This window comes from Pipistrellus hanaki, assembly GCF_964339955.1.
Source record: "Pipistrellus hanaki genome assembly, chromosome: 1".
Classification (NCBI taxonomy): Eukaryota; Metazoa; Chordata; class Mammalia; order Chiroptera; family Vespertilionidae; genus Pipistrellus; species Pipistrellus hanaki.
Window position 1 is genome coordinate 87127250 of NC_140503.1, and position 20505 is coordinate 87147754.

The 20505-nt window shown below is 43.7% G+C and overlaps 1 protein-coding gene across 2 annotated transcripts in view; it reads right to left on the bottom strand.

The window, feature by feature from the left end:
- Window positions 1–20505, bottom strand: part of CAMK1D (calcium/calmodulin dependent protein kinase ID) — a 351213-nt gene that overhangs the window by 201733 nt on the left and 128975 nt on the right. For both annotated transcript variants that reach the window (XM_084876232.1, XM_084876231.1), the window contains exon 2: window positions 8441–8572. In XM_084876232.1, the coding sequence (XP_084732358.1) occupies window positions 8441–8572 (132 nt within the window). The remainder of the gene's footprint in view (window positions 1–8440; window positions 8573–20505) is intronic.

A 20505-nucleotide genomic window follows, 5' to 3' on the forward strand; every position in this document is an offset into this window, starting at 1 on the left:
ACCACTTGCACCTGCTGATGGCACTGGTCCGGTCATATCCTCTGCTGCTGGCTCCAATCACTCCATGCCATCAGTGGGTGCAAGTAGGGCCAATGAGGTCAGCACATGGAAACAGTGGCAGCAGAAGTGGGGCTGCTGGCAGACTGGGGACCAAGAGCAGAGGAGGAGGGGTCAGACAGTGGCAAGGAGGATGGGCCAAGACCCACCCCTGTGCCCACCACAGCCTTGCATCCCCCACTTCCTTTCAAGGTGCATGAATTTGTGCACTGGACCTCTAGTGTGGAAAATAATATCCACTCCAAAGCTTTACTGTGAAGATTAATAAAGCATGTTTGCAGAAGTCCCAGTGACAGTATCTGTACTTAAAATCTGAAAGGACAGATAAAAATCGCTGTAGATTTCTGGTGACTAAGTTGGGGCAAGAGACTGAATTATGATTTTAGCATTATGTCTATCAATTTACCTAATTGACAGCTATTTCAGTTAATCTATTAATATCTACTGACATCTATCTCTTACTATTCATTGGGAACCATATGGCTTTGGATTCCTATCATTGTTCTAAGATTGTCCAAAGTTCCCACAATGTTTTATAATGGGAGGGAGGCTGGGCACCCTAACGGAATGAGAATTCTCTGCAAGTGAGAAGCTCTCTCCATCACTCACCTGAACAACACAGTCTATTCTTCAGTTTCTTCTTCCATACAATAGAGACCAGTTTCTGTTCCTACCTCTCCCACAGAGAGAGTGTGATGAGAGTGGCAATGACTAACATTTGCATAGCCCCTAACATGAATGCTCTAAAGGTTTTTCATATGCCTTCTTATCTTATTTATAAGGGTAATTAGCAGATTTTTGACAATGTGAGGACATATTTAGTAAATTAAGCAAAAAAATAATTTTTGATCTTCATTGGAAAGATCTAAAAAAACTGAAATGTATTTAAAATATGTGTATAATATATGCACATACGAATGTGTACATTTAGCACATCAGTTCTGTAACCTTTAAAGAATGAACACACATCTATCACACGACTGTATTTGTTTATAAATATATTTATATGTATTTGCATTCCTCAGTGATACCTACCTCAGGTCTGAATCATATAGTCAACACAAATTTTAAAATATTCATGAAAGAAAAATGGCTAAAAATAAGTCCCATTTATCAAATTCCATGCAACTGCTATTTTAGAAATGATTCTTTTAATTGTATATTTTCTAAAAACTTCAGACCAGTCACCTAAGATTTTGGCCTCAATTTTAAACTGACTTTCGGGGGGGGGGGGGGAGGGAGGGTCAGTTATACAGCTTTAAAATGGTAACTGTTTAAACCACCCAAATGATAACCCTGGACTTCCAGTTTGTAAAATAAAATTAATTCATCAAATTACATAGTTTAAACTAGATGAGTCATAGGTAAAATTTCACTGGAATCATTTATCTACCCATATAAATAATGCCAAAACCATGTAGAAATTAGAATTGGCACAACCTGAGTTTAACAGAGAAGAAGCAGAAACATTTATATTTACCTATTTATTTTAAATATTTATTTCTTCTTCTGTATTTGCCAGCTTAGTCAGGACTCTCTGTTCTTAATCTTTCATGTGTGATCCTCCAATCTAAGCTATTCTGATTTTTTAGGAATATTAGGCTGTAAGATAGATATAAGTTTTTGCTGGAATCATTTAAGTGGAATTTGTATAAATCATTAGCTAGCTATGTTTATAGAAGGGGAAAACATTTGCCAAGATATATTATTAGAGGAATTTAAACTACCAGCTAATCCACATGACGGTTGAACTCCCAAACTCGTAGGCAGATTAGGAGACAGAGAGATAGCACATGGAAATACTAGTAAGCATGCAAATGGCTGGCACTCTTTCTAGAAGTGTGATGAAACACTGTTTCTTCAACTACCCTATCTACAGAGGTATATATATATAGCATAAAAGGTGGCAGGAACAGCCACACTAGACTCAAGTCCGCTCTGTTGCCATGGAAGAATCGTTGTTCCCTCACACATGCCTCCTCTTCTAGAATACCCCAAACTGGCGATGGACCCGCCATTCCCTGAGTCCCAGAGAGAACAGGAAGTCAGCATGGATTTCTTCTTTACCCTAACATCTCTTTGCTTATTCAAAAGTGTGCCCAAGCCCAGTGCTTCTCACCTCCTTAGGACCACTTGGTCCCCTCGCCCACCCCTGGCATCCATCCTCACCACTGTGCCTTCAGGACTGGATTCAGGAAACCCATAGTCTCAGGAAGTAGACCTCGCACAGAGTCAGGAGGGGCAGAGGGAAACTTGCTGCTATGGGGTCTCACCCAGGCAGGGACAATCAAGAGGGGAATCCTGACAGAGGGGGCATCTCAAACTGAGGCCGAGCCTGTTGAAGCAGGCCTGAATCATCTGCTCAGGAATCAATTGTTCCTTTTGCAGGAACAAAACTAAAACATGGGGTATCGGAGAAGGGAAGTGAACACGAGACAACAAAATCACAAGGCAGGGGCTTATTAGAAAGGAGTTTGCATTCCATCGAGAAGGTGACTTTTTGCAGTGAAGGTCAAGAGGGTCAACATCACACATGCATTTACATTCTCATTTCTATCATGTTGTGGGAGGCAGGACTGACACAGGGAGACTTACCACAGATGCTCCAGAGATTCGTGGTCACCGGACAGATAACCCACATGCCTGCTCTGGATAATTTGAACATCCCCATTTTGTAGGAAGGGATGGCACCAAGTTTATTTTCCTCCCTTTCCTGGAGCTCTGTAAGCAATGCCCAAGCAATTGATTAAACGAATAAAAATGCACTGATTCAGAGTCTCAAATCAAATTTAAAATATTCCTGGATTATCCATTGTGGACAAAGCACCACAGGGAGTCTCCTGGAAGTCCCCAGTGTAGCCTCTCTGGCTGCAAAGCTGGGCTGGCATCAGACCAACTTCCTTTCTTCCATCCCGCACACCGTTAGGATGAAATAAACAGTACCACCGAACAGTGAGCTGAATATAGTTGAGTTTACTGTCTGCCTGGAAGGGAGAGGCTCCTTACTTGGGAGTCAGATCCACAGGCCCCCAGAATTAGAGGCAGGGGGCTACCGAGGAGGAGGCACACCAAATAAGGAAGACTCTGAGGCCAGGTCTCCCTGAGGGAGGGTGTGCTGGCCTTTCTCTGTGATTCAAGGCTTTCACAGTAGAGCCCAGTTTGAACAGGTTTGCTTACAAGCTCTATGCACGGTGACAACAGTAACCGATCAGATAAGTTACTGCATCTCTCAGCCCAGTCTTACTTGAATTGCATGGGGTTTTTTTCTCAAAAGGAAGGAAACTTGTAGCCAGGGTTCTAGGACAGTAAAATATGCCTCCCTATTTGTTATTTATGGCCTTCCATCGTTACTCTTCGCATTTCCTGCTCTGTCCTTAATTCCAAAACTAGCTTTCAAGACAAAAGGTCTCTGTGTTGGAGTGCCATCTCCCAGGCAGGGCAGATCACGCATTCGGAAGCTGAACTGATGCCTGAGAAACTCAAGTATCCGCTTTACCAGCTCAGCCCTTTCCAGCCGTTGAAAAGCGGTTTTGTTCACCTGAACTGATGAATTTCTATTGAAACGTATGTTTCTCTAACACACACAAAAAGCTGGTACTTGGCAGTGATTTCAACAAGTGAATGAGGCCAGGCTGCCATCAGAACAAAGCTGAGGGAGCTGAAGCAAGCCAGATTTAAATGAGTTAATCTACAGAGAAGTCTTTCTCTGAAGGCTGTTAACTTAATACAAATGGCTGTCCTCTCCTTTGGGTGCGAAAGCTGCCTTCCCTCCAGCTGGTCTGCACGGAGAGAAGCACGTCTGGTCTAAGAACCAGAGAGCCAAGGTACCACGGCAAGAAACGCTAGGCCCCCAGAGTCCTGCTCTCGCCTGGGTGAGGTGCTCGATCCATTCTCCCTCCAGAAGGCCCAGCCCCACCACACTTCCTGCCGTCTGTGATGACCATGGCCACACGCAACCTGGGCTTTGGATTCAGCCACCTTCGGCAGCTCTGACCCCCTTCTGACAGTGGGCTCAGCACTTACTCGTGCTGACTAGATCAACCCCAGCACGGCCTCTGAGAGCCGTGACCCAGCCAGTGGCTGGTGCTGCTCCCTCTGATGGGATGGTTGGATCCAGCCAACCCCCTCTATGACGGGAAGTTCCCATCTGAAGGAAACATGTGTGGTGTGTTTGTGTGTCCATGTCTTCCCACACTCCTGGACACTGAAGGGCAGCTTCAGCCCTGGGAGGTGAGACCAGGGTTGTACAGAGCTATCCAGTGTGGTGGAAGGGTTGCTTTGCAAAATTTCCTATCAGTCTAGGATGGGGCCTGGGCATCAGAATGTCCCAAAAAGCATCCCAGATGGTTTTAATATGCACTAAGGGCCGATGTAGACAGAAAGAGGCAGTGACCATCCACTGAGGTGCCCCTGTGTGCCCAGATGGAGGAGAGCACACAACTGAAAAGCAGGCCCCTTTCCTGAGTAAGATCATCTCTGCAGCCTAGCAGGTGACCATAAGAACAGTCTGTTGAATTTGGGTGCTATGCTTCATGCAGACAGTGCCTCTTTAACTAGTCTGAGCCTCAGTTACCCCAACTATTAGGAAAACAGCTACTCTAGATTCATTCGTGTTACTTCTCTCATCTCCCATTCTCCAGCTTTATGCATTGCCTTCTCTCTCCACCTCTCACTTAATGCAGACACAAAAACGCTATATGTGTTGCCTTGGAAATTGATTTGGATAGTGTCTGCCCTCTAAGTAAATAACAGCACAGAAACGATAAGCGTTGTAACTTAACGAGGGAATATGACACTGATAATGTGACAGTCCCTAACGCATACCATACTCCATTCCTGGGACCAGAGCGAACTGGGGAATGCTTGTGTGGAAATGCACAGATCTTGCCCTTGAGTGCCAGCCAGGCAGCAGCTCTCTGCACACAGCACCTGCTCGCTACCATGCTGCCACTCTTGATTCCCTCTGAGCTGGGTTTAGTATCTGCTTATCAAGAAGATTCATTTTAGAACTATTTTCAGAACAAGTATAAAGACCTCCTTAAGGGATATATTAGCTACATTACTTTAACCCAGTGAAATACATAAATCTCTCATCCTGCAATAAATTCAGCACTTAGGAGAGCAAGCAGTCTCTCAGATGAAAAATAGTATGGAAATATGCAAATGACCAGGGCATATGGCAGAATGTACAACAAACTGGGTCTCTGGAACCCTATTTATTCCATCAGAAACCTAATAGTTATTCTAGAAGCCTACCTCCCGTCAACTGCCTCCTTCCAAATCCCTAAGTCCTACCAATTCAGTTTTGTGCACACATTCATATTTGTCTCTTCTATCCCAACCCATAGCTCCTATTTAAATGTGCTGCTTCCCAGAATCCTCCAGTGGCCTCCTAACTGCCCCCTCTGTATTGAGTCTTGCCCCCTCCAATCCATCCTTTTATGTTCTGCCACAGCAATCTTTGTGAAACAATACTGATCACATTGCCCTCTCATTAAAACCTTACACTGGCTCCCTACTGTCTACACAATGACATTTAAGGTCCAAGCAGGGTATACAACCCCCCACAGTCTCATCTCTCCAACCTCAGGTCTCCTGTGCCTCATGCTGAGCCTCTGCTCCAGTCTGGTGAGCTAGCTACTTGGAGTTCCCAGCACACCAGCCTGCCTCTCATCTCCTTTCCTCTGTTTGGGCCATTCCCTCTGATGGAATGTCCCTCTGCCTTTCTGCTCTCTCCAAAATATTCTCATACCTCAAATTAAAAACTGAGCAGCCCTGCCTTGAGCCCCTGATCAAACGTCTCTTGGTCTCTCGCAGCATCTAAGATATCACACTTACTTAGTAGCAACTGTGAGTCCCTGGAGAGCAAGAATTGTATCTTATCTCTAAAACCTCAGTGCCTAGCATGGCTGCTGATGCACAGGAATGTAATAAATGTTGGTTAACTGACTGAATGTTTGAATGCCAGCATTCTAACATCTCAGATTCTTTACAGCTCAGATTCTTTGCTTTCAGCTGTTTACAATATGGAACTTCTTCCATGAGTGAGTCATTTGTAGAGGCCAAAAAATTAAATAAACAAATCAGTCCAGGCAAGGTATCACCTTCTATATCCCCTCAGAAACGATGTATTTGTTCTGTATTCCTGAAAGAAAGTTCATGTTTCAAGATATTCCAAAAGCTGATAGTGTGAAACTACCCAAGTGAGGTACTCCCAGTCCCGAGTCTTTGCTGCTTCAAGCGCCGCCTCCCTGGCAGTGGTGAATATCTAAGCGAGGTACAGGGTGGAGGCACTGATTAAAGCAGAATGACTGTGGCATAAACCAACACAACATATGAAGTCTACCTCCACATCCCCTGCCCATGTAGATGAAAAAGAACCCTGGGGATGAATACTGACTTCCTGGATGAGTGGCTTCTACGCCAATGAGGGAGTCACATAAAAACAAAGCAGCATCCTTGATCCCGCAGCAAGCAGCCCCAATTCCCAAAACAGAGCCTCTAGAAGGCTCTGGGCCCACCTAGAATTTCTGCAATGTGGCAGCAACTTAATACCTAGCAAACACCCTCTTCTCCAAGTGCTGCTTTCATATTGGAAAATGAGCAATTTAAATAAATGTTTCATTAACAAAGTGTTCTGCTTGATGCTAACGTTATTTGTTTTCCCCAATTCTATTCCATGGAGTCATTTCATGCAATCCTCCACAGGACAATATGAAACTCTTCCAGTCCCTAATAGACAATCCAGGAAACCTAGAAACCATCCAAACAACAAAGAAATAAGTGAAAACCCTTAACTAAAGAGCTATTCAGACCCATCTGTTCCGGAACACACATCACACATGATACAGAACAGAACGATCTCTCCTAGCCACCTCGGTGGCACTGGGTTTGTACTGATGGCAGCAAAGGGCACTGCTGGTCTCTGAGACAGAGGTGGAGGGTGGCTTATTCAGGAAGAATGTGTGGTTGTGACATGTTGTGTTAAAGCCCTACAAGGCTTGTTCCCGTTCTGTTTTGCCTATCTGGACAGGATTCTTGCTTGATGCTGGTTCCAAACCCCAAAAATTTCAAGGATATTTCTAACATCTTTTATTAATAGAAGTTATTTAAAATTTCATAGCACAGTGCTCAGATACACTCCAAATAGGCAAAAGCAAGTAAGGGTTTTTTCCCTCAACCTTTGTGAGACACAGAACAGCTTGATCCTGATGAATTGATACCACAAAAGTGAAAGTCATCTTTTGGGCGGGTCCAATTGCTTTGGGATGGTTTTGTATTTGCCATTATACTAAAGGTGAGATCTTGATTTGGTTCTAGTCCACATGGTGAGCAAAAGTGAAACTCAACGAAGAGGTGAAGCACTTCAATAGTAAACTGTGTGGAACTTTCTGGGTGCCATGTGTGTGGCAGAAAGTGGAAGACCCATGAAAGAGTGTGGAAATAACACTGGTGGGGTTGGCATTCCAGGCTCTGCAAGGCACTCAACAAATTAATCTCTGAGTTTCATCTCCTTATTATAAAACTAGAGGCCCAGTGCACGAAATTCATGCACTTGGGTGGGTGCCCCTCAGCCTGGCCTGCGCCCTCTATCAGTCCAGGAGCCTTGGGAGGATGTCCAATTAATGGCTTAGTGCATCTAAGAGGTTGGTTGGACATCCTAGCATTGCCATGGAGGCAGGAGAGGCTCCCACCACTGCTGCTGTGCTCGCCAGTCATGAGCCTGGCTTCTGGCAGAGCAGTGCTCCCCCTGTGGGAGCACACTGACCACCAGAGAGCAGCTCCTGCACTGAGTGTCTGCCCCCTGGTAGTCAGTGTATATCATAGTGACTAGTCATTCCACCATTCAGTCATTTGCATATTAGCCTTTTATTATCTAGGATAAAGCAACAACAATAATAATGATAACACTGGTGGTGGCAGCTACCCTTTACTGAGCACTTACTATGTAGCAGGTGCTATTGGAAGTGCTTTACAAACATTTGTGAAGCACCATCTCACTTCATCCTGAACCACATGTAGGAAGATGTTATCAACTTCCTTTCACAGAGGAGGCTCAGAGCTCAGTAACTGGCCCGAGTGAGTGTCAGGGTCTCAGTTCAAAACCAAGTTTATTTGACTGTTGTGATCTTAGGAAAAAAACAGCCACCGCAAATGACTGCTGCAAATGATCTAAGACATACAATGTACAATTGAAAATGTCCCTGAAAGAAAGCACTATGTCAGCCTCAGTCGTCACTGACAGAGCCCACCTCTCCCTGCAGCCAGGTCTGTCGCCCACTTTGAACTCTGGGAGGCCAGCACCCACAGCCTCTTCCCTCCTTGAATTAGGGGTAGATAATCCCACGGCAGCCGGAGAAGAAGGCATGCCTCCTGGACTTACTTTCTGAGAACGGCTATCTCATTCTCTATGCTGCTTTCTTTGCCCTTCAGCGCCTTCTTTGGAATGCACTTCACCGCAAAGAGCTTTCCAGTTGCTTTCTCTTCAGCTAAAACCACTTCAGAAAATGCTCCGCTGTGAAGAAAGAGGGAGAAAAAGAGTGGTTTAGATTCAGGACTTAGGAGTTCCAAAGGCTCCTCTAATCCCACTGTCAAAGTTTGAGGAATAACAGTGACGCAGATGACCACCAGCATTGAAATCCTTCATTACCCAGCATCCTCCCGACCAAGCTTCTTATGCAAAGAAGTACACACACACAGGCCCTCATGCAAAGGGACACGTGGATGTCCACATGGGTTTGGCTGCCTCCCGGTTCCCCCTGCTACCCTGCAGAACATCAAGTAGCAGCGACTTGGAAGCAAACAGAGAAGCTTCCAGCAAGATTCCTACAGAGAAAGATGGTGTCCATCTGAAGCTATCGGCACTCCCACAACCAAGTAGATCAGAAGTCATAACAAAATTTCTAGATTCCTCTCCGGCCCTTCTATCCCAAGAAAATTTCAGAGAACTTCACAAACATTTATTAAATTCTTGCAGACGGATAAGCATGTGATTCAAGTGTGAGTTAATGCCACACATGTTATCACCTTGGGGTTAATTAATTGGTAGGGAGTGCCATGCAAGTCCTCAATAAGCATCTTGTTTCTTTATTAAATCAACTAACCAAAGACACAAATGATACCCTGAGTGAGATAGTGTGACACACCAGCATGGCCAAGGGTGAACCTGAGTGGGGGCGGTGAAGGAGTAAGAAAAGACAGACAAGAGAATGAAAGCTGGGTCTCAGTGGAATGCTGTCCTCTCTGATTGAGAGCCTCTCTGATGGAGAACTAGCGACAGCACCATGGACTACAAGCCATATCTTTATTTTTTGGCCAGATTCCACGAGGCAAAATAAGGGCGTGATCAAGATGTTTACAACATTCTCGTGGGTTTTGATCCTACTCAATCACATGCACCCGAACTCTATCAAACCCTCATTACTCAGGCACATGGGACCACATGTTTGAACCATAGGTTCAAGCTTACAACTATAGCTGTTGGCTAAAAAGAACCCTCCAACCTGGGATTTGCACATGGCCATGAGAGGATTGTGCCCTCTCATCAGTCCAAAACTTGAACCTGTCCAAACACTGTAGCTGCTCTCCATAAGATAGACTTTCCTGCCTGAAAATATAAATTTAACTCTGCAAGGGTAGAGCAACAAGTTGAAAACATGACCAAGACTTGAGGCCAGACAGCCATTTCTCAGGAGAGGTACCCTGTGGTCAGTGAACCCCGGAGCCAGTGCCTCCCTGGCAGCCTAGTCCCCCACTCCCGCCCTTGTATTTGCCAGCAGGCAGTGCCTGGAGGCTGCTCTTAGGCTGGGGGGCAGAACATCCCAATGAGTCCCCCAGTATTCACTCCAGATCTCAGTAATGTGGACCTGTGCTCATGGGTCAAGGAAAACCACAAGCCTCTGAGTCATTCTCTATGCCTGGAATTTCTTTTATATCCTCAGAGAGACAACAAACTCAGCTTCTACACAGTTATGATGAGGGACAACCCCTCCTACATCAAAAGAAACCACTGGAAGGACCAATGTCATCCTAGCACCCATGCCTAGGGGGCCTTTGTTCTTCAGTCAACATCAAAGAGATGCTAAGCAAAGAGAACGCACTTTTGTCTCTCTCTCCTTCCCCAACTGAAAGGATATGCATCTGTCAAAGGAAGATAAGTAGATATTTTTAAAATCCTTTCCAGTGAGAGGAATTTGCTCACTTAGTACAATTAACTGTTTGGAACAGCGTTCCTACTGGAACATTAACTCCCACGAGAGAAGTCCGTCCATCTTCAAGGTCTGTATCTAATTTCATAACCTGAGGGGCAGAGGATAGGCATTCCACAATAGAACCAAGTGGAAAATGTCAGAACTAAGGCATTCCACCCAAATCCGCAAATAATCTGCAAAGTGGGATTCTCCCCTCACAGTACCCTATGCCTCACATGGAACCAGCCAGAAGAGCAACTATGAAATATAAATACATGAAAACCCACAACAGAGTTATCACAGAGTGATATATGGAATAGTACATCCCCAGGAACATTTAGTCACTGCCAATGACTTTTGCCCAAAAAGACCAATTCATACAATTTCAGGAACCTCTCCATCCTCCCCCGACTCTCCCCACAACCCAAGGATTGTCCCTCCCCTGGCTTCTGTCTCAGGAACAGACCCCCAGATGGATTCATCTCAAGTGAGTGTGGTTTCTAAGCTGGAAGAAACTGTAGACAACTACATACATGCTCTCTCTTGCTATCCTCCAGGAGGCAAGATAAGAACTATGCTGGAGAAAAGAAAGATCAGTGATGACAGACCTAAAACCATGTGAGGGATCCTAAAACATGGGTGAGGAATCCATGCATTCATTCTCAGTTTCTCTATTGGCTACTCAGGTCCCTGATGCTGCTGACACCATAATGGTTTCTCTCCTAAGTCTTCTGTACTTACTACGTCCATTTTCCAGAAGGTAAAGGAGCCCTTTAGCAGTGGCAACCCTTAGCTGCCAGAGCTCTGACAGACCACGGCTGGCAGACCCCACTCTGTATCCACCCACGCTCTCCCTCTTCAGGATCTGTGTGAATGGTAATGTTAGCTAGGTGGTGAAATATTAATAAAGAATGGTAGCAAAGGGAATTAGACAATATTAAGCATAATCAACCAGAGAGAATAAGCCTGTTTAATCAGGGAACTATAACTTGGTAGTAGCATTGCCCCACCAAGGGAATTAATATCCCTCCCTTTCCCCATACAGGGAGCAGCACACCCTCCAGATGTCAGGGGATCAGGGGGGAGGGAGGGTAATCACATGTGCAGTACAAGTCAAGATGGTGCAGGAGGGGCCTCCTGTGAGGCATGAGCAACAGGAGCCAAGATAGTGACCATAGAGGCTGTCAGCCCAGTCTGGGAAGAATAGAATGGTTAGGAGGCAGATCCATCAGAAGCCCACAAAAGCTTGGGAGTTGACTGATTAGTATGAAAAGAGCCTTGTCCTTCCCAAGCCCAAAATAATACAATCCCAGCTAACAAAGCCTTCCTCTCTCTCCCTCTCTCCCTCTCTCCTTCTCTCTCTCCCTCTTCCTCCCAGTAATACTTGCTTGCCCTGTTCCTTTCTGAGTTCTCTCCATAGCAGCCATGCAGTTTTACCAGCCACCTGGGGCCCATGGCTGACCACACAGGCTCCAAAGGACTCAGCTTTCACATGACACATAAACTGTGGACACTGGCCTTTGTTTGGGCCTTGATGGAAACAAGATTGGAATTTTTTCTATGGCAGGATGGATGGAGATGGAACATTGAAAAACTAGGGACAGCCAGCCTTCTATTTCCACCTAAATAAATCCTACCATGTCACAATCTCCCATATGCATGGAATGCTTTCATCATAATCCCGTGAAAAAACATGATTTCCACCAGCAGCAGTAACAGACTACACGGCAGGCTAACAGAGGAGTCCTGTGTTTAGCTGTGGCTATCAGGAGCACATAGGGGAAAGTGCTTCCTTGTTCTGTGGATCATTCTTTCTCTGAGTGGGATGTGAGGTTTCTGTGTGAATCTACACCTTGACCATGACATTATGGGAGGGGACTAGAGATCTCCATCAGATCCACTGCTGATTGCTGCTGCAGGAAGCTGAGGTCAAAGTAAGGCAGCTCCTGGATCACAAGTTTCTCTACCTTTGTCTTTTACTTCAGGAGGGATGGACCATCTGCAATCCCATGGTGAAGGCTGGACAATGGGTATAGACCAAGAAAGGGCTTCATGAGCTAAGTATCTGGGGGTTTGATAGTGAGGCACCTGTGAAAGGGCACAGGGCATGCCCCAGAAGACCAGGGTGCCCCTCGTGACTCTGGTAGTCTCTATCAACAGGTACTGAGTAGGGTCACAAAGCCAAGATTATACAGTCCCTTCATCTCAGACTGAAAGTCAGCTTGCAATTCCACTTTGGGGTATAACCCAACAAAATTGAAAGCTGGGCTCAAACGAATGTGGTATAAACATGCCATATAGTACTCAGCCATAAAAAAAAAAAAAAAAAAAATGAAATTCTGACACAGGTTACAACATGAATGAACCTTGAAGGCCTAATACCAAATTAAATATAAGGCCAGAATTGAAAGAACAAATAGTGTTTAACCCCACATATATGAGGTACCTAGCATACTCAAATTCATAGACAGAAAGTAGAACACTGGTTGCCAGGGGCTGGAGAAGGGGAAAGGGGTAGTTATTGTTTAATGGGTACTGAGTCTGTTTAGAAGATAAAAAAGTTTTAGAGGTAGATAGTGGTGATGCTTACATAACAATGTGAATGCACTCAATGCCACTAAACTGTACACTCAAATATGGCTAAAATTGTACATTTTATGTACATTTTATGTACATTTTATGTTATTTATACATATTTTAACTATATATATAAATGCCTAAGCAACTGGACCACTGGCCAGTAGCTATGACACACAGTGATTAACAGGGGGCAAATACTCAATGCAGGAGCTGTTCCCTGGTGGTCAGTGTGCTCCCACAGTGGGAGCACTGCTCAGTTGACAGACGGGCACCAGACACGGGACTCATGGCTGGCACCTAGGGAGCGCAGCTGCACCAGCCTGTACTGCAGACACTTCCCCTGTGTGCCCAAGCTGCAGCAGCGGCAGGCTCAGTAGGGCCAGGATGAACCAGAGCAGCGAGGCATCCAGCCAGGGCTCGGGCTGCTCCCCAGCAGCCTGCTGCTCCAAGCACTATTTTGTACTGTGCGGGATCAATGCAAACAACCGGCTGGAGCCCAGTGAGCTGGCGGGTAAGGCTGGGCTGTGGTGCAGAGGTCCACTGATTCCCGCAGGCCAGGCAAAGGAACCCCCTCAGTGCATGAATGCACTGGGCCTCTAGTAAAAAATAAAAATAAATAAAAAGTCTGCCTGGTTCTAATGAATGGCCTTACCTGAGATAGACACATTGGAAAAATCTGATAAAACCTTTTACTCATTACCTCCCTACAGGAGAAAGAAAATCTATGAATAATTGTAGGGCACCAGATATTGTGTACCACTAGATATTTACAGGGCCTTGGGATATATCGACTAATTCAATTCAACAACCTCAAGAAGTGCGCAGAAGTTAACCATCACCTCCATTACACAGATGCAGACGCCGAGGCTCAGTAGCACAGGTAGTAATGGACAGAGAAGCATATTGAGGTTTCATAACCCGTGAGGTCCTTTTCAATACACTGAGCTGGACCAATGTGCACTGCTGGCTGGGGGCCTGGCTCACATGCTAAATTCGGGGGGCTCTGCATTTGGGGGAGCTGCCATCCTCCCCGAGTGTGTAAATCCACCCGCTTCTCCTTTAGCCAAACCTAAGGTTCATTTACCTTCTTCAGGCTTTCCAAAGACAAAGCTCTCTGGCCTGCCTAGGGGACATAGATTAGCATAAAATCTTATTGTTCTCTCAATAAATAGGAACCACCAGAAGACACTTCCCTGTTCCAGGAAAGCTAATTAAAAGTATCAGAAACAGAAACTCATGAATGAAGAATCTGGGCACGTCCAATGCTATTACATGATAAAATGATGTCAGCGTGTTTCTGTGGGAGGTGGAAGAGATAGGGAGCTGGAGGCAGACTGAGAGGAGACTGGTGGCAGGAAGACAGCAAGAAAAATGATTTGAGAGCCCATAAAACCTCAGACAACCCAAAGAAATAAATTCCCTGGGTACATAAACTGGGACAGAGAATTACAAAGTTTTAAAATACAAAGAGGTCAAAGCAAGTGGCACTCTATCATCTGAAATACAAGCACTGTGCATCTAAAACTCAATACTTAGAGCCTCCGGCCAGACTGAATTGCATTTGTAAATGAAAATGGCAGCCTGTGAGCGGCTGGCTCCACTGGCCCAGGCCCCTCTCTCTGCCACCTCCACCATTTGACTGGAATCAGGAAATCTGGGGCCCTGTGGGGTAGGATTTCCCAGCTGCTCGTTCCAATGGCATTTTCTTGTGCTCATCCTATTAGTCTTTTGTGTGGCATCTCAAAGTCTTGGTCTCCTTCCTAAAACTCTCCTTCTTGGTTCTATGACATAGTTCTCTCTTTCCAGCATTTTCTCTCCATCTCCACCCACTCCTCTTCCTTCAAATGTCAATGATTCCCCAGGTTGCATCTTCAGCCCTCCATTCATCCTATTCCATACCCAACCTGGAAAATCAGTTGTTTCCATTTTCCACCTACCTCATCATGGCCCCCTAACCTTTATCAAAGCTTAAACTCTCTCATGTACAAATCTCTTCTTTTCAGCTGCCTACTGGGTCTTTCTAGGTAAATCTCCTAACCAGCCTCTCAAGAGCACCATCACCAAAGTAAAACACAGCATCTTCATTTCAAAGCTTCTCTCTGCTCTATTCTCTCTCATTTCTACTGAAACACACCATATTTCACTCCTCTCTCTCATTTCCATCATCAAGTATATTCAGGTTTTCTGTTAAAAAGACTCTCAAATGCCTGTTTGTTCCAACCCTACAACCCTGTTCCAGTTTAAGTTCCAGTTATTTCACTGTGGACTCCTTCCAGGACTCTCTCCTGGCTTTTCTGCCCCAGCAAGCCCACCTCCCACCTGCTGGCTCCTACCTGCTACTGCAAAGATCTGATTATGTTACTACCCTACTTTAAATTTTTTGGTTTCACACCTGAAGTTTTAATTCCTTTGCAAGTTACCGAGGGCATTCAAAGTTCTTCCCAACCTGACTCCAACTTTGAGAATGACTAGACCCATCTTCCCAACTCAAAGAGACCCCACCATATCGCCATCTCCCTCCCCAACCACCTTAGCCAGCTGGCAGCTTCCTAAACACTCTGATGCCCTTCCGTACCACTGGCCTTGGTTCAAGTCCTGCCTGCCTGCCTCCCCCTTCCTGGAACACTATTCCCAATTCTTTCTCTTTGGCAAAATTCTGTTTATATTTTAAAGGGCCTAATTGGTATAGTTCTTTCTCAACTGCCTCCCAACCAGACAGAATAAGCCCCTGGTTCTGAGGCTCACACACTTGGCTTATACCTACCAAAACCCACTTACATGTTTATTGTGATCCTTTATGTGCTTGTCTGTGTGAGAGCTGGAATCCTAAATCATTTTTTCTGTATTTCTATACCTAACAATACCACCTGGTGCCCAAGGCAGTTTTGATGATCACCATTATTTGGGGCTCTCCTCTGATTTTCCATCTAGCCTTCCATATTTCCCCTGTGCTGCAAATCCATACAAAAAAATGATGTATAGTTGGATCCCTTCCCCATGGTTTTGCTTTCCACAGTTTCAGTTACCCACTGTCAACTGGTCTTGATGGTAAAAATATTAAATTTATTAATTTATGATATGACATTTATCCTCATAAACCCTCACCCTTGTTAAATAAGTAAAATTCACTGGGAAAGAAGAGAGGTCAGATTTTGATATAGACTTTAGAAAATACATAATCATATATATAAGCGATCATTACAACCAAATGACTGAAACAACCAGTCACTATGATGCACACTGACCACCAGGGGGCAGACGCTCAATGCAGGAGCTGCCCCCAGTGATCAGTGCACTCCCATAGCCAACCTCCCACAGCTGGCCAACTTTCTGTGGCCCCTTCCCCTGCCACCCAGGACCCCCCCCCCCCCTGTGGCCCCTTCCCTCAGCTGTCCCTCCCCTCTGCTGGCCCGCCCCTGATAGGCCCCAATCACCATCCAGGCTGAGGGACCCCACCCATGCACAAATTCATGCACTGGGTCTCTAGTGAGAGAATTATAATGCCAGTGTTTTGAAAATTGCATTTCTTTCAAGTTGTGACATGATACTTAATTAAAAAAATATATTATTCTATTTTTAAAAACACACCATTTCCATCTAAATTAAATTTCTATGACAAATTACTGAAAAGGTCAAACAAAAAGTTATTCTTGAAATGCTAAATATGTATTTTTAGCTCCTGAAAATAAGCAGCACGAATTACAAAAGTTGATCCTTCCCCTTTTTCTTCCACATTTCAAAGAAAATCAGATCAGTACCTGGAGGCAGCTCAGTCTGAGGCTGCTCACTCCAGGTACCCAGGGAAATAAACACATTTTTGAAACCTGAGTTTTCAGTCAAGACTCAAAGAAAATAGTCACATTTGCTATATTGTCTAAATAATTTTAGACAGCTACTTTGCATCTTAACTTCACAAATTATGGCTCTTTTAAAAAGCCGTTTTGTTTTATTGTGTTTTTATCTAGTTGGTTTTAAGAATGGAATTCTTAGGATGCAATGTTAGGCTGACCATGCCATAAAGCCCACCTGAGGGTATGCACCCAGTGCTCTGAGTGATATAATACAGCTCCAACTGACCAGTGGGAGACAAAGAAGAGAAGTGGGGCTAAACTCTGGGAACTGCTTATATTCCTAAATTCCTTGAGCAAGCAGCACAAAACCCAGGTGCCCTGAGGATGCCGTGGCTGAAAAGAGACATTTAGGGTTTTGGAACTAAAGATAGGCATTTGCCTTCTAGTTGGTAAAAAATCCTAGAGCTATTCTGAGTGCATTGCCTCCAGATCTGCTGCTATATATTGAGATCAAAACTCAAAGCTAGTACCAGGCAGTTTTGAGAACAGTGGCTTTGTAATACAGCTTGATATCTGGTATTGAGATCCCACGTACTTTGGTCTTTCTCAGGATTGCTGCAGCTATTTGGGGTCTTTTTTATTCCAGATGAATTTTTGGAGAATTCATTCTAGGTCTGTGAAATATGCCATTGGTATTTTAATGGGCAGAGCATTGAATGTATAGATTGCTTGGGGTAGTATGGACATTTTAATGATGTTGATTCTACCAATTCATGAACACAGTATGTTTTTCCATCTGTTTATGTCTTCCTCTATCTCTTTTTTCAGAGTCCTATAGTTTTCCAACTACAGGTCTTTTACCTCCTTAGGTAAGTTTATTCCTAGGTGTCTTATTTTTTTTTTGGGGGGGGGGGTGGTGGTATGATATTAAATGGGATTGTTTTCTTAGTCTCTCTTTCTGTAAGTTCACCATTGGGGTATAGAAATGTCATAGATTTTTTGGCAATAATTTTGTATTCTGCTATATTGCTGGATTATAGATACTTTTGAAAGAAGACATAAGGAAGTCCAAGAGACATATGAAAACATGCTCAAAGTCACTAATCACCCAAAAGATGTAATGTAATCAAAAAGAAAATGCAGTACCATCTCACACCTGTCAGAATGGCTATCATCAACAAATCAACAAATGACAAGTGCTGGCGAGGATTCAGAGAAAAAGGAACCCTCATGCACTGCTGGTGGGGATGCAGACTGGTGCAACCACTGTGCAAAACAGTATAGAGTTTCCTCAAAAAACTAAAAATGGAACTCCCATTTGACCCAATAATCCCACTTCTAGGAACATATCCCAAGAAATCAGAAACACCAATCAGAAAGGAGCACAATTCACCATAGTAGCACAATTCACCATAGCTAAGATTTGGAAACAGCCTAAGTGCCCACCAGTAAATGAGTGGATTAAAAAACTGTGGTACATCTACACAATGGAATACTATGCTGTAGTTGAAAAGAAGTAGTTCTTACCATTTGCAACAGTATAGATGGAACTGTAAAGCATTATGCTAAGTGAAATAAGCCAGGTCAGAGAAAGATAAATATCACATGATCTCACTCATTTATGGATTATAATGAACAACACAAACTGATAAACAAAAACAGATCCAGAGACAGAGAAGCATTGATCAGACCATCAAATGAAGGTAGGGGAGGGGAAGGGGAAGGGAGAGAGATCAACCAAAGGACTTGTATGCATGCATATAAGCCTAACCAATGGACACAGACACCAAGGCGGGGGGGTGGGGGGGGGAAGGGCCTGAGTGGGGGTTGGGGGGGGGGGGATAAGGACACATATGTAATACCTTAATCAATAAAGAAAAAATAATAATAATTAAACCTCAGAGCTAAGCCGAGCCAGAGGTGTGTTGGCTAACCACCTACTCATTACCATTATAAAACAAAAAAACAAGAATCTATGGATCCAGTTTTCTTAATTTCTAATTATCTTCAACCTGAAGTTAAGAAAAATATAAGATAGCATCTAAAATGAAAACATGGGCTGCCACCTCCACGTGCACATAATTCAAAAATGAAGTATTTTCTCATACAAGAGCAATTTAATCACAAAATGGACAAATATTCAGCCTCTGACAACCTACTGTAATATGTACAAATGTCCATCCAATTGTACTTGTAAATTCTTAAAAAGATGCCTCTGACTTTCAATAAGAACCAGGAATTCCAGAGCTTTCTGATTCACTACAGTGCACGAAACTGATAGTTCAGTAAAATTATATCCATTCCAAATTAGACCAAGAAATTATCAGATGGTGCTGAAATGATCTGCCCTATTAGCTTAGAGTGAGCTATTATTGAATCGTTGCCTTTTTGAGCTTTTTAGTCATTCTACATACAAATCAGATTGATTGTGTTATTAACTTTATTAATGACATTGCCTCTAGCCTATTACCATTACTGGGCTGACAGATGTTACCCCCAGTTCTTGGACCATAAATTAAAATGTTCTTTCCCACTAAGCATACTATTTTCCCCAGTGGTATGCCAGAACAATATTAAGTGCTAGCGTGGGGGGAGGAGGATAGACAAAGGAATAAAAAATGAAGTTGGGCTCAGCCGGTGTGGCTCAGTTGTTGAGTGCTGACCTATCAACCAGGAGGTCACAGTTCAATTTCCAGTCAGGGCACATGCCCGGGTTATGGATGCATGCAGGAAGCAGCCAATCAATAGTTCTCTCTCATCATTACTGTTTCTATCACTCACTCCCTCTCCCTTCCTCTCTGAAATCAATAAAAATATATTTAAAAAATAAAGTTGGTGACATTTGTCTTCAGACAATAAAAAAATGAACAAGTAGGTGCCTTTTAGACCTATTGTCCTAGAGCAGAACCAATTCTTAAATAGGAGAGCCTGTCTGCTAACCCAAGCAATAGTCGTACTGACTCCAGAAAATCCAAACAGATAACAGGTGTGAAGTCAAGTGGTCTTAGTGTCTAACCAACTCACCTTGGAAGAAATTAGGAAATTTTAGAAGTGACATCAAACTCTTGTGGAATCTTCAGTTTAAAGTTTTCACTAGTGTACACACACTAATGCATCTTGTTGTGCTAATTCAGCCTTCTGACCTAAAAAAAGCCATACCCAATCTGGAAAATAATGTATTCCTGAGCAAACAAAGCAAAGTCTTGCTTTCAGGTGCTTTAAAAACAAATAAGGGTGCCTGAAAATTTGTGTCCTATTTAAATATAACATCTTTTCATTAGAGTGTGTCTGTATTCTAAAACCCTCTTCTTGGAAATTATATAGTAAGCCATATGTTCACTAAAAATATTAAAATTTCATTTCTTAAAAATAACCTATAACTCAGACTCTCATAATTTGGACCCATGCCTCACCAACCAGTTCAAATTAGAGACATATCCTTAACTTCAATAAGTTACACCTTAGAATAGGGAGAGTCCTACTAAAAATTGCTATTCTTTTTCACTCAAAAAAAAAAAAAATCCCATCTTCCTCTCAAACTGGTAAATTCCACAATTACCAGCAACCTTTGATAATTACCAGCAAGCTTCAAGAACCATGATGAGATGTTCTTAAATATTTACACCATTAGCCTGAGTTCTGCCCAGATCACTTCTCATTCTGCATACATCCCTGTGTCTGAAGCCACTGGGGATCTGGGTGACAATGCTTGTCACAAGGGAAGGCTTCAACACACCAGCATTGTCTCTGCGTGTGACATCTTTAGTCTCTTAAAAAAAAATTTTTGTGGTGCTGAATTGTTGTTAATTGCTTCACTGATCCAAACAGAGAAGACAAATAAATTCCAAATGAGTGTATACTGCTATCTTTTAAAGAACATTCTTCAT